The sequence below is a fragment of the Perissodus microlepis genome, chromosome 3 (assembly GCF_051167445.1).
Source record: "Perissodus microlepis isolate ML-2025 ecotype Zambia chromosome 3, ASM5116744v1, whole genome shotgun sequence".
Lineage (NCBI taxonomy): Eukaryota > Metazoa > Chordata > Actinopteri > Cichliformes > Cichlidae > Perissodus > Perissodus microlepis.
The window spans coordinates 51,772,010-51,785,612 of NC_140463.1; the positions used below are offsets into that span (position 1 = coordinate 51,772,010).

At 48.2% G+C, this 13,603-nt stretch overlaps 1 protein-coding gene across 3 annotated transcripts in view; it reads left to right on the plus strand.

Annotated features, from left to right (window-relative positions):
- The window catches only part of rap1gds1 (RAP1, GTP-GDP dissociation stimulator 1), a 32,186-nt gene extending 18,897 nt beyond the window's left edge, over nucleotides 1-13,289 (plus strand). For all 3 annotated transcript variants that reach the window (XM_084916410.1, XM_084916423.1, XM_084916415.1), the window contains 9 exons: nucleotides 177-302; nucleotides 1,574-1,717; nucleotides 2,265-2,396; nucleotides 4,551-4,685; nucleotides 8,439-8,564; nucleotides 8,813-8,952; nucleotides 10,657-10,783; nucleotides 11,062-11,190; nucleotides 11,596-13,289. In XM_084916410.1, the coding sequence (XP_084772536.1) occupies nucleotides 177-302; nucleotides 1,574-1,717; nucleotides 2,265-2,396; nucleotides 4,551-4,685; nucleotides 8,439-8,564; nucleotides 8,813-8,952; nucleotides 10,657-10,783; nucleotides 11,062-11,190; nucleotides 11,596-11,723 (1,187 nt within the window). In that variant the 3' untranslated portion in view covers nucleotides 11,724-13,289. The remainder of the gene's footprint in view (nucleotides 1-176; nucleotides 303-1,573; nucleotides 1,718-2,264; nucleotides 2,397-4,550; nucleotides 4,686-8,438; nucleotides 8,565-8,812; nucleotides 8,953-10,656; nucleotides 10,784-11,061; nucleotides 11,191-11,595) is intronic.
- Nucleotides 13,290-13,603: the final 314 nt, after the last annotated feature.

Below are 13,603 nucleotides of genomic sequence, written 5' to 3' on the forward strand. Positions count from 1 at the left end.
GAGCTTTGTGATGCAGAGCATTTGGTACAGATGTCTGTAATGTCGTTGGACGTGTGACGGAGCGTGACGGGTGTTAGACACGCTCTCATGAAACACAGTTAGCTCAGTTAGCTGCAGTGAACACACTCGGTGCACTAATGTGAGCTTTCTGATGCTCGTGGTGTTGTGTTTTTCAGAGTCCAGCAAAGAGCAGTTTGCATCCACCAATATTGCTGAGGAGCTGGTGCATCTCTTCCAGAAACAGATGGAGCACGAGAAGAAGGAAATGATTTTTGAAGTTCTGGCTCCACTTGCAGAAAATGGTAACGGATTATTTTCCTTTAACAGCTTTGTTATTCTTCAGTCAGGACGGAGGCCGTGGAGGCTGCCGGGCTTCACATGGATATCATGCTCACCACCTACTGTATAGTAAACGATGCTGTGACTCATCAGGCTAACCGCTAACTGCACAGTCATGGCAGACAGCTCCTGTGGCTCTCAGCTGCCTGCTCTCACACAGCAGTGTGTGTGAGCAGCACAGAGCTGACTGTTATCACCATTGCAGGCACACGAGTCCTCCCACACTGTCAGTCTCCAGGACAACGTCCTACTTAACTCCAGAGACGGCTCTCTACCTCTTTTATTTGTCATGCGGCTTTTCATTGGATTGAGAGACAGCGCTGTTCTGTAATAACCCGAACGTCAGCGTTCTGATGGCGCACGCTTTGAGCCACGCTTTCAGCGTAGCATCGGCTTACTGGGAAAACGCCGGTTACTGCATGCAGGCTGTGCTGGGACAGCATGAGCCTTTAGCTTGAAGGATGGCTCAGTGCTGTGTGAGACAGGCGGATAAGGGAGTGGTCACATACTGGCGAGTTCGTCTCGCCTGCACTGACCCGAGCCTGTTTCTGCCTCTATGGCTGGCCTCCCTACAGGAAACAGCCTTTCTGTTTAGTTGTCTCTGGTTGCCACGGCAGCCGGCTCACTGGTTACAGCATCAGCTGTGTGGTGATCGGTGATTCTCATTACTTTTGATGTCATTTGGGGATAATTGTTTGTTGTTAGGGTGCATTGTGTCATGTTTATCTTGTTTGTATTAGTGTTACAGGTGAAACGAGTCTTTGCAGAGGAAACCTGCTGCAGCTTTCTGTCTCCTGTTCCTGGAGCTTTAAAATGATGCATGATTTAATTACCTGCATTGATCCGGCTGTGACTCATTAGTCTCAGTACCAACGATCTGATTAAACCAACGCTAACTGTGTCCTCAGTTCATGACCACAGACCTACCACCCCTCATTGTTTTAGCCAGTTTGGCTCCTTCTGGGGTACAAACCCCGCTGGGTGGACGGGCTGAGGGAACGTAGCAGTTTAGACTGATGCAACAGGCGTGTCTTAAAACCTGTTTGAATCTCAGTGACCTCGACCTCCAGAGCTCAGCTTTTCTAGCTTCTAGGAGGCTGAAACGTAGCGCTGGTGGCCACCGGTACTTTTCATGTAGGCTCCTGAAGAGCTCGGGCCAGTCATGGAGCATGCTGCAGCAGATTGTTTCAGGCTTTGGTGCTCTCTGAAGGTCTTCTCTGCCTCCCTGTGCCAGATGTCATAAAGCTGCAGCTGGTGGAGGCGGGCCTGGTGGAGTGTCTGCTGGAAGTCGTGGCTCAGACAGTGGATGGAGAGCGGGAGGAGGACATCGCCCAACTGAAGACCGCCTCTGACCTGATGGTTCTCCTGCTGCTCGGGGGTATGGCTCTCCTTACTACAGTTGTTCCACAGCAGCCTTCAGGAGCTGCTCCACGATAGCATCCACGTCTGTATGTGATAAGGTCTCATATTGTGGTCTCATTGCGTTTACAGTCCCTAAAGCTTAAAACAAGGAGACATGTCGGAGCAGCTGCAGCTGCATGTGCTCCTCTAGTAAAGTTCTTATAAAAACACAATGCTTTGCAAAATCTGCAACCAGATTGTTCTTGGTAAAAGCAGACACAGCAAACTTGAGGCCCAAACACACTGAGGCCAGCACGCCAGAGAAGAAGCAAGCAGCTAGTGCTGCAGGCGGCTCACGTGGGTGACAGGAAGAGCAAACGCTGGGAGGAAACCACTGATCCCAGTTCAAATGCTGGGAATGGAACTAGCTCCTGATGAGTGGCCTGATTCGTTTAGTTTAGTCCTGACATCTCTGCTGCTCCGTGCGTGGTCCTGGCTCTCTGCATTAGCAACCAAACAGTAACTCAGGGCTGACAGCTGCTCTGTTCCTGCCTCCTTTCTTCTTGTTTCCCGTCTTTGTGCAGACGAGTCCATGCAGAAGCTGTTTGAGGGAGGAAAGGGCAGTGTCTTCCAGAGGGTCCTGTCCTGGGTACCATCTCACAACCATCAGCTGCAGCTGGCCGGGGCGCTGGCCATCGCTAACTTTGCTCGCAATGGTAAGCTTTGAGTCGCTCTGTGTTTGAGGAAGACCAGTCAAAATGTGAAATATGGAGTGAAATGATCCCACGTTGTGAAACGTTTTGCCCTCCAGCACCAGCGTTAGACGTTTCATCACTGAGGGGAATCTGGAAATGTCAGCCAGACTGGAATTAGTTTGAAAGTAGTTTACATACACAGGGCAGCAGCCTTGATCTGCATCTCAGTCCCAGTGACTCTGGAACTCACACCAGTTTAATGATACTCACTGGTATCCCAGTTGAACGATGGAGTGAAGAAAGAAACGCGCTGACCTCCATGTTTTACTCCCTCACTGAAAATAAACGTCACTACTGAGGAATCAAGCAGCACAGATTGTTATTAGCATTACCATGGAGACATCATTGGCATCGCTCCCATGTGTTGATCGATTAGGAGAGAGCGGCCGTTCCTTCTGGAGATGAACTCCTGGCGTCACTCTAACAGGAAGTGATGTCATAGTCACGTCCTGAAACTCACAGACAGCAGCACCTAAATATCAGTTAGCCCACTGCTACACCAGTGTCCCCAGTTCAGACGCACAAAGCAAACTGGATCTCATTTTACATGAAAAGCCACTGAGTGCACTTCAATAACTGGCATATAGACTTCTTGAGGACAACGATGAAGTGAGTAAATATCTGGCAGGTCAATGAAAAAAATCAACTATCAGATCCTGTGAAAATCTCCCTGCAACTTCTCTTCATCACCCTCATCATCATCTGTCTTTATATCCTGCTCTGTTCTTTTAAAGACAGCCTCCAACAAAGATGTTAAACAGACCCTTTACTACTGATTAACTAGACAAAGACCTGCAGTAAGACACATCATCCAGATGAACTACCGACAGAACTTTAGAAACACCAGTTTCACCACCATTATTCCAAAAAGTAACACACAAATCAGAACAACAGTATACCAAGGCCATGACTCTCACACGAAGACCTGCCAGAGGCCCTGCCCACTCTGTGTGTGTGTTAACCCATCAATAGACCTCAATGAGAGCAAGTCACCGTTCTGCCACTTTGTGAGGATCACAGTCAGCACCCTGAACTAGATTTAACCTCTGTTACACTCTTTAGTTAAAAAGATGATTACAACCCTGCATCGACCCTCCATTAACGCCAGTTAGAATCCAGACTAATGATTTATTCTCAGTACCCCAATAAGACCCCAATAAGACCCCAATAGGACCCCAATAGGACCCCAATAGGACCCCAATAAGACCCCAATAGGACCCCAATAAGACCCCAATAAGACCCCAATAGGACCCCAATAAGACCCCAATAAGACCCCAATAGGACCCCAATAAGACCCCAATAGGACCCCAATAAGACCCCAATAAGACCCCAATAGGACCCCAATAAGACCCCAATAAGACCCCAATAGGACCCCAATAAGACCCCAATAGGACCCCAATAAGACCCCAATAAGACCCCAATAAGACCCCAATAGGACCCCAATAAGACCCCAATAGGACCCCAATAAGACCCCAATAAGACCCCAATAGGACCCCAATAAGACCCCAATAAGACCCCAATAGGACCCCAATAAGACCCCAATAGGACCCCAATAAGACCCCAATAAGACCCCAATAGGACCCCAATAGGACCCCAATAAGACCCCAATAGGACCCCAATAAGACCCCAATAGGACCCCAATAGGACCCCAATAAGACCCCAATAGGACCCCAATAAGACCCCAATAGGACCCCAATAGGACCCCAATAAGACCCCAATAGGACCCCAATAAGACCCCAATAAGACCCCAATAGGACCCCAATAGGACCCCAATAGGACCCCAATAAGACCCCAAATTCTCACCACTGTTTCACAATAATCGATTCATATCCTTCAATACAGAGTTGGAGAAAAGCAGTTTCTTCAGTAGCAACAACTAAAATCTATGATCCAGTCCAGTCTCCCAGTTGCTGGGAGGGTTGCACCTGTGGGGATCCATTACACCAGTATCACAGGCTCCTGAGGGTCTGGGGCTGTTTTCATTTAGGCCACGTTCACTGGGTTAGAGTCTGGGGGTAGTCTGCAGCTTTAAACAGTCTAGATAAGGATCATTTGTACCCACATAACCACACAATGTGTTTATGCACCCAACTATACTGTTCCTGCTGTTTGCAGATGGCAACTGCATCCACATGGTGGACACTGGCATCGTGCAGAAGCTTCTGGAGCTGCTGGATCGGCATGTTGAGGAAGGAAACGTCACTGTTCAGCACGCAGCCCTGAGCGCCCTGCGCAACCTGGCTATACCTGGTGGGTCAATACATCAGACCAGGTTACAGGTGACACCTCCTGACTGGTGACAATGAGATGTGGACTCTGCAGTTACATCGTTGCTGTAATAATAAGCTTTGTGGAAGTCTTCATGGATGAAAATGGGGTTACAAGTCCATGCACACTGCACATGCACACTGCACATGCACACTGCACATGCACACGTGTACACATATCACCAAACGTATTGTCTGCCTTCACACGCACACGATCTCATCCACAGAGTTTAATATGATGTTGGCCCTCCCTTTGCAGCTGTAACAGCTTCAGCTCTTCTGGGAAGGGTTACGTTTTCCAAGTGTTTATTCAAACTCGTAAACAATCACGCAGAGCGCAGGCAGACATGTACCGTCTGGGGACTGTGTGGCTAAGCTGCTGTCATTCCCAATTACTTCCACTAACAGTTGGCTGGAATATTCAGACGTTTCACAGTTTGACAGTTGCACCCACTGAGCTCCAGAGATCGACCCATTCTTTAGAAAATGTTTACCCGCGTGCCAGTCCTGAGAAAAACTAAGTACACCCTCACTGTGGCAGCCAAGTGCTGCTAATCTATTTGACTTCAGTTATAATCAGCAAGTAGGTTTGAAAAGCAGTTTGAAATTTTGAGCAGCACGTAGGATTTCACAGGATACCTGGAGTTGATCTTTTCTCCACCTCCTCTCATCACGGCGGCAGACACGTCGTAAGGCGTTTAACCAGCGTTGGGAAAAGGCTGTAGGGCGCTTCATTTTAATAGGTGCAACAGTGTCAAGGATAGAGGAGCATATGGATAACAAGGTGTTTGCAAAGTCATCAACCATGAGGCAGAACAACCAAAAGTACTGGATGCAGAATTCAGAAAAGACAGAGAAATTTGCCACAGTTTCAGCGTTAACTATTCGTAAAGTGCAGTTCAGTATTATCTAAGTCAACATGAGGAGTGGTCGGACATCCCAAGGTTGTTTATATCCTTTATGCGAATGCCCGAGCCTCAGGAAAAGACCGAGTCAAGGGTGTGGCCCTTAGCGTGGGTAGGTTCATGTGCCCACTGAACGAGGTTAAAAGAGTCAGTTAATGCAAGAAAGTCTTTAGCTGACGGGTCGTCCCTACAGCAGACGTGTATATTAAAATCGCCAGTAATAAGAACACAGCCATGTTTAAAAAGAACAGATCCTACAGGGTCGGCAAATTCAGAGATAAGTCTTCTTGTATTTAGGCGGGCGCCAAAGAGTCCGTCATCTCCAGTAGCTGAGCTTCAAAGCTGCGGTAGGTAGGGGAGGGTCGAACGTTTTGTTTATTCTTAAAAACCAAAGCTAAGCCACCACCTCGGCCAGTGAGCCTCGGTGAGCTAAGAAAGGCACAGTCTGGGGAGAAGCTCGGAGAAGGGGATGGACTCACCGGGGCGAATCCAGGTCTCCGTTAGGAGTAACACGTCCAGTCCAGAAGCGAGGAAGAAGAAAAGGTGTTGTTTTAGAGCCATGTCCAGGGAGCTAGGTCACCACTGGCAGCCCGTCGCAGAGCGCTTGGGTTGCTATGAGCGACGCTACGTCTGAAGAACATAATCCAGGACTGAACAGGGAGGCATGCCACTGGAAGGACTGGGTAGGCTTGAAACCCAGCGGGGCAGATCCACCGATGGCTCAGCAATTTAGCATCAAAGCGGTCTCCGGAGGAGGGAGGAAGCGTAGACTATCCCGGCCAGCACATGCGTAATCCGTAGCCTCTGCTTTAAGGTAAGCCTTGAGACGGACGCGGAGACCCCTCCTTTTACCCGTTTCCTGTAATGTTTCTTGCGCAGGTTGGGAAGGGGTAGCAGGAAATACAGGTGGAGGAGTCTAGCCGTAACAGGGTGGCGTCACCCAGGTTCCAGCATGGATCCGAGCGATGCCAGTAAGACAATCAGAGATTTAAGAGCGTTTGTCTGTCGTAGGTTATTGGTGCACAACCACCTGCTGAGCATAAAACCAGAAAATAAGGAGTACTATGCCAAGGTGCAGTAAAAGGGGAAGGAAAGGTAGAAAGCAGAAGCACAGGCGAGGACGGCCTGCCACACACACTGGCACCATCTCCAAATGGTACATCCACGACACAACATAGCAGAAAAGCTGTTAATGTTAACACAAATTCCAGGAGGAACGAGAACTGCTCAAACGAGGAAGCTCCTCACCATGCATGGAGGGTTTCACCCTGAGACTGCACGCTAAGCAAAGGGAAGGAGGCTGAGGACTGCTGTCACCATTAAGTGTGGGATCTACCAGGGAGACGCTGTCCACACTGCTGGTCTGCATAGGCCTGAACCCCCTCAGTGACAACACTGCCTATGGAGACAGGCTACAGCACAGAGCAACCACCTGGATGACATCAAGCTGTATGCCCAGAGTGAGACATCCAGTCACTGATCCGTACCACTAGGATCTACAGCAATCGGATTGCTGTTCGGACTGGAGAAGAGTTAATCAGATGGATGCAAAGAGAGGGGAGGTGGTCAGGACTGCACAACTCATTCCCCACAAGCACCTTCCATGTTTTATCGCTAAGTCCATACCCTGATGGATGCATTGGAGAGCAGTTAGTATCTTCCCCAAGGATGTTTGACCAAGTGGCCGGCATAGTGTACAGGAACATCTGTGCCGAGTATGAGCTGGAAGTCCCGAGGTCAAAATGGGAGACGGCCCCTGGGGTGGTGGAGAATAGCCGAGCTCAGATCCTGTGGGACTTCCAGATACAGACGGCAAAATGGTGGTGGCTGACCAAGCGGACACAGTGGTGGTGAACAAACAGAAGGAGACGGCCGTGGTGATCGATGTAGCGGTTCCCAATGACAGCAACATCAGGAAGAAGGAACAGGAGAAGCTGTAGGGGTACCAAGGGCTCAGAGAAGAGCTGGAGAGGATGTGGAGGGTGAAGGTGACGGTGGTCCCAGTCGGAGGACTCGCCCACGTGCTCGTCAAGAAGTCATTCATGAAAAGGTTCATTTTATTTTCAACAAAACAATCGACAGATTGTGAGGGTGTAACATATAATCTACTAGTAAACAAATTGTAAACCCAACAGCATGATACATGTTCATACTAACATCTAAATAAATAAATGACTGTAAAAAGAGTTTTATTCTTTGGATAGAATCTCTCATTAGTTCTACTGAGATAAAGACACTGAGCACTCGCTGTGGAGGATTGAACCCTGCCTGCATCTTCAGACTGACCACGGAGCTGCACACGGCAAAATAAGGAAAACATTTAACATTGCAAAAGTCAGCGTGTCATCCACTGATGTCACTGCTCCGCTCCGTCTGCGGCTCTTTATATCCTCAGCTCTGCTGTTCAGGCCAGGAACTAGTCTGATCCTGTGGCTCTGCTCTTTATTTGTGTGTATCGCTGCACACTGTGGAGACTCTGCTGCGTTCAGCTGTGGATTTATGGCACACTTAGTTCTCCCTGTGATCTGCTCTGTCACGATCCACCTGTGACTCATCCAGCCTGCGATAATTACTCAGCTCTTACCAAATGCTGTCTGCTAGCCACTGCTTTAATATCAGCATATTGCTAACGTGGCTTTAGGGTGTTTGCTGGTAGTTAAAGTCAGCCTGATGGATCTTTATGCTGAAAGCTGCTGTTGTTCAGGGTTGGGAACGCCAGCTCCTTCATAGTGAAGGAGGAGCTGTGTGCCCGATGCTGTCAGCGCGATATAAGCATCAGATACCTTTGTTTTTTGTGGTTAACAGTGTTTGTTCTGTTATTTCCTCTGCAGTGGTGAACAAATCCAAGATGCTGTCAGCTGGAGTGGCAGATGTGGTGTTGAAGTTCTTGCAGTCGGAGATGCCTCCAGTGCAGTTCAAACTGCTGGGAACGCTACGCATGCTCATCGATACCCAAGGTAAACGCTGGATTCTGTCTTTTCACAGTCATGATCGTCAGATCGCAGCTTTTATTGATGTTGTAACAGTTGGTATCAGCCCATCATTATGGTGATTGCTGGAGTTCTGCTTGTGCTGTCGGGACCATTAGGAGAGATTCTTAACAGCCTTCATTTTGAGTCATTAAGACGCACAAGTATGAAAGCAGCCACTCACGTATGCAGCATCAATGACAGCAGCCTTGCTTGCCCACTGTGTGTTGGCTCAGCTGAAGCAGCAGACCACCTGGGAACCAATGGGAAGCTGGTGGAAAGGCTGGTGGAGTGGTGCGAAGCCAAGGACCACGCAGGCGTGATGGGCGAGTCCAACAGGCTTCTGTCTGCCCTCATTCGACACAGCAAGTCCAAGGTCAGACACCACGACATCACTCATCCTCCAACACTGTAGCTGTGCTTGTTAACTGTTCAAGTCTGCAGCCGGTCCACATTCAGGTTTCCAGAGTGGGAGGTAATCCGGGGATCGTAGCCTGGCAGACGTTTGGAAGTAAAAGGCATCGATAACGAGAGAGCTCTGAGAGCTAACTGCACCCACACGTGCTAATTATGTTGTGTAGTGAAGATCAGTTAGCTGGCATTGATCAGAATATCCCAGAAAGTTCTGGATGTTTGAGCAGCTTCTTTTTAGTGTTATTAAAAATTTGCTGACATGCACATTCACAAGCTCCGTTTGTCCTAGTGGCTGTGTTACTGTACAGTTGGTGCAGAGCTCATTGGTAGTTATGTCCTTACTGGGTATGACTCGCCTGAAAGAAGACTCACGCCAGACGTGCCTGACTCCATGGTGTAGATGCACACCTGGAGCACACAGCCAATCAGCTGCAGGGGAAATGGCTTCACTAACCTACATCTTCATGTAGCCTGGAGCTGGAACGCTACTGTCACTGTTCAGACACCAGGCTGGTAAAGACTCAGCTCTGTTGGGCCAAGCTCACCTTTGACCTTTAGACAGGAAAAGATTCAGGATCATTTCACTAACACTGCTTTTTATTTGGACTCTGTCACCCCCACCCATATTTGTGAATAAATCTCCACCCTTCCTTTCATACAACTGATCTTCTCATGGCCTCTGACAGTGGACTCTGTGCTTGTAGACCTCCGTGCAGCGTTCGACACTGTCCACCATAATGTCCTATTAGAGCGATTAGCATTGAAGGTAGTCACAGGGCCTAGAAACAGAGCACATTTCTCCTCTATCGGCTTCCCTTCATTGGCTCCCTGTTAAATCCAGATTCGGATTTAAATCCTTGTCATCTTTTCCTCCTCAAGCTCATCTTAAGCTCTCAGAGTACCATATGACCCCAAACACAGCAGCTGCTACTCGTGGTCCCTCGGATATTTCTCTGAATAGAAATCAGAGCCTTGTGTAAGGTAAAGACCCTGAAGTAATACTGGTGCATGAAGAAGAAACACCCAGTGCATCATGGGAATCCCGGCAGCCTACGTCTATTGCAGCATAACTAAGGGAGGATTCAGGGTCACCTGGTCCAGCCCTAACTATATGCTTTAGCAAAAAGGAAAGTTTGAAGCCTAATCTTAAAAGTAGAGATAGTGTCTGTCTCCCGAATCCAAACTGGAAGCTGGTTCCACAGAAGAGGGGCCTGAAAACTGAAGGCTCTGCCTCCCATTCTACTTTTAAATACTCTAGGAACAACAAGTAGGCCTGCAGAGCGAGAGCGAAGTGCTCTAATAGGGTGATATGGTGCTACAAGGTCATTAAGATAAGATGGGCCTGATTATTGATGTTTTTCTTTGTTATTGTCAGCTCTTTCTTTACAGTATGCTACATACATAACATTGATCTGAACAGTCAGTGTTCAGTCATTTCTTATTATTACACCTGATTTCTGGACTTCTGTGGTTGGATTTGTTTTGCATGTGTGGATGAGAGGTCTTTTATGGAAGATGTGTCTGTGTTTGATTTATTTGAAATGATAGAAACTGTTACATGTAAGTAACTATTATCACATGTAGTCCTCTTTAAAACGGCTCACCGTCAGTGCGCTGAACCTCTCTGAGTGTTTTTAATTCTGTAATTTTGTTTTTCTCTCTTTAGGAAGTAGTGAGGACTGTCATCCAGGGAGGAGGAGTCAAACACTTAGTTACCATGGCAACCAGTGAGCACATGATTATGCAGAATGAAGCCCTGGTGGCTCTGGGTCTCATAGCAGCCCTGGATTTAGGTAAGCTCCAGGCAGTAAATGCATACTTGACTTGTGTGTGTTAATCTGCACCTGGCGACTAATCTTTACCTAATCAGACATTGATGATCCATGTCGTCACCATCTGTGACACAGAAAATGTTTTGGGTGTGAGCAGGTGTGGTTACGCACTACTTTTGAATTTCAGATAATGGACTTTGTAGTTTGAAGGTGTTTCAGCATGTGTAGAAATGTGACGCTGAAGCCTGTAACGTTTGTGCAGCGTGCACTGCAGCGTGGATGAAAGGTTTGCATTTCAGTTGCAGCTGAGAAGGACTTGGTTGGAGCCGGCCTGGTGTCTGTGCTTCACAAGCTGCTGTCAGATGAGAGGAGTGCACCGGAGATCAAGTACAACTCCATGATCCTCATCTGTGCAGTCATGGGCTCAGGTGAGACTGTACCCACTCACACGTTTGAGCTCTATGTGACGGCTGATTGGCTGCAGAGATCAAATGTGTTGTGCTGATGGAACTCTGGATGTCTTCGTATAATGCAGCTTTAAAAATGTGAAATAACAGCAGGATCCCTGACAAGAAGGTAGCAGACGGACAAATAAAAGCTGAAACGGTTCAACCGGTCGGCGTTTCGGCGCCCTGGTGTCAGAGCACTGAGGTCACTGCGTCTGAGTCTGACTGTCAGTGTGCAAGCGATGGGACTGAGACAGCAGCAGGAGTGGAGGAGGGTCTCTGCACAAACTGCTGTGTGCTGTAACTGGACTGAACGTGATTAAACACTGTAGGCATGCTGGGACATTATTTGATAACGGGCCTCCCTCCTGTGTTTCTCCTCTTCAGAGCCGCTTCATAAAGAGGTCCAGAGCTTGGCGTTTATCAACATCGTCTCCAAGCTGAGGGCTCACGAAAACAAGACGGTATCACACCAGGCGTCGCTCACAGAGCAGCGGCTAACGGCCCAGAGCTAAATGACTGAGTCCGACCCCACCCACACCTACCCACCCGAATGCCTGCCTGATACCTAACTCTCCAGTGACACCTCACCACTGCGCTCCCCCGTGCCCCATCGTCATGTGCCAAGGTACCATGTCATGTGAACTGCGAGCCAGATATCCACTTATGTCTCTGCCACCTCCACTAGGGTTAGACTGATGTGTAATACTTTGTGCTTATATACAATCTGAGTATTGAGCTTTTATTTTGAAGACCTCACCATAATTCTAAACTAGTCAAAGTGAAAACCTCTGTTTTTAGACGCGCGACGGATACGCAGTCCTCTGGAAGCCATATTTGTAGTTTTATTCAGACGGGTTAGCAGGAGGCCGGCTGAGGAAGGCTTCACACACGACCTGATGTGTGAGTGCAGCCACTAACGAACGCATTAGTCTAACCCTATCCCTCCTCTACACGTGCATGCGTCTCAGTAGCTCCACGAGAGCACCACAGACTGCCTGATGCAATAGATCGAAGAAGACACTCTTTTATGACCATAGCTGTGACGCCATCTGCCGGTAAGCCGTCCAAGAAAGTGTGCACAAAAGCATCTTTCCTGTTGTGGATTTTCTTTGGTTTTCCGAAGCAGACAGCCATGACGCGCCCAGCTGTGTCCCATGTAGATAGAGTATACGCTGACTAGGAGCTGTGCATGTTTTAGTCCCGTTCAAGGTGTGCCACGTTTCCCTGTCCGCTGCTTGCATACTCCAGAGCACAGCCAGCCCTCTTCCTGCTGACACCTCGAGTCCTGGACTCGATTTTATTCCGTTTTTAAATTGTGCTGTCCAAACAGTTCCACAAACAAAATACGAGCAGAGGAGCAAATTGGACGTGTGCCCTTCCTAACAAATGACGACCTTCTGCAGGAGCTCCTGGACTCTATCCAAGACCATCATACTGTGAATAATGGTCTTTAATTGCAGACTCCTGGAAGTTTCACAGGAATTTGCACAGCGTAGCCTCAGTAACAGCAGGAGGTCAAATCACACAGGATCAGTAAGAGCACAGGGCGTACTGCATGTCGGATATATGAAATCATTCCTGTTAGTACGTCGTAGCTCTGCCTGAACACAAACCAACATCAGCGAGCTGTTATTGTTTCAGACTGTCAGGAAACCTCAGATCAGGCCCCACAAACGCAGCCCCGAGTGTCCGTGGGGTCACTGCCGTGTACGGTCTGTGACCGCACAGCTGGAACCGGGATTAACAGTTAATAGACCAGACACAAAGCAGCTCCCGCACGGCGCCCTCTGGAGGACAGACTTGGTTTACGTGCAGCAGGTTGTCGTCCGTTCGTGCCCTCCTCACCCTGTCCCTGTCTGGGCCCACACCTCGGTCCTTTTCTTTTTTAAAGGTATGAATGGTTATTTATCAGAGTCGTGCTCTTCTACAGACACGTGCCAGTAGAGATCTATCCTTAGTCACTGCATAAATTACTATAAACATATATGTTTGTTGTACATGTCATGAGTTGTATATTTTGGAGGATTGTAACTCAGATAATTGTAATGCAGATAATTAAAGACGATAGCTGGTGACGACTGATGTGTTCTTGTTTTGTCTGGAATGAAGCTCGAGTCCTCGAGTGAAATCAAAGAATCTTTAGATTTGAACTGAAAATATTATTTAAGTAAACACACACAGACTGGTTACTTGATGAAGGGTCATGTGGTGTGGACCAGATTCCCACTGAGTTCATCTGACTTCAGGACGAGTCACTTTTTATTCCCCACAAACAGTCAGTGCAGCAGCTTTTACTGCAACTCAGTGTTGAGGGTTCAGTATTTTGCCCGAGGACACTTGGGCATGCAGGAGCTGCTGGGGGACTGAACCACCCTGTGCTCGCGTGGCCTGT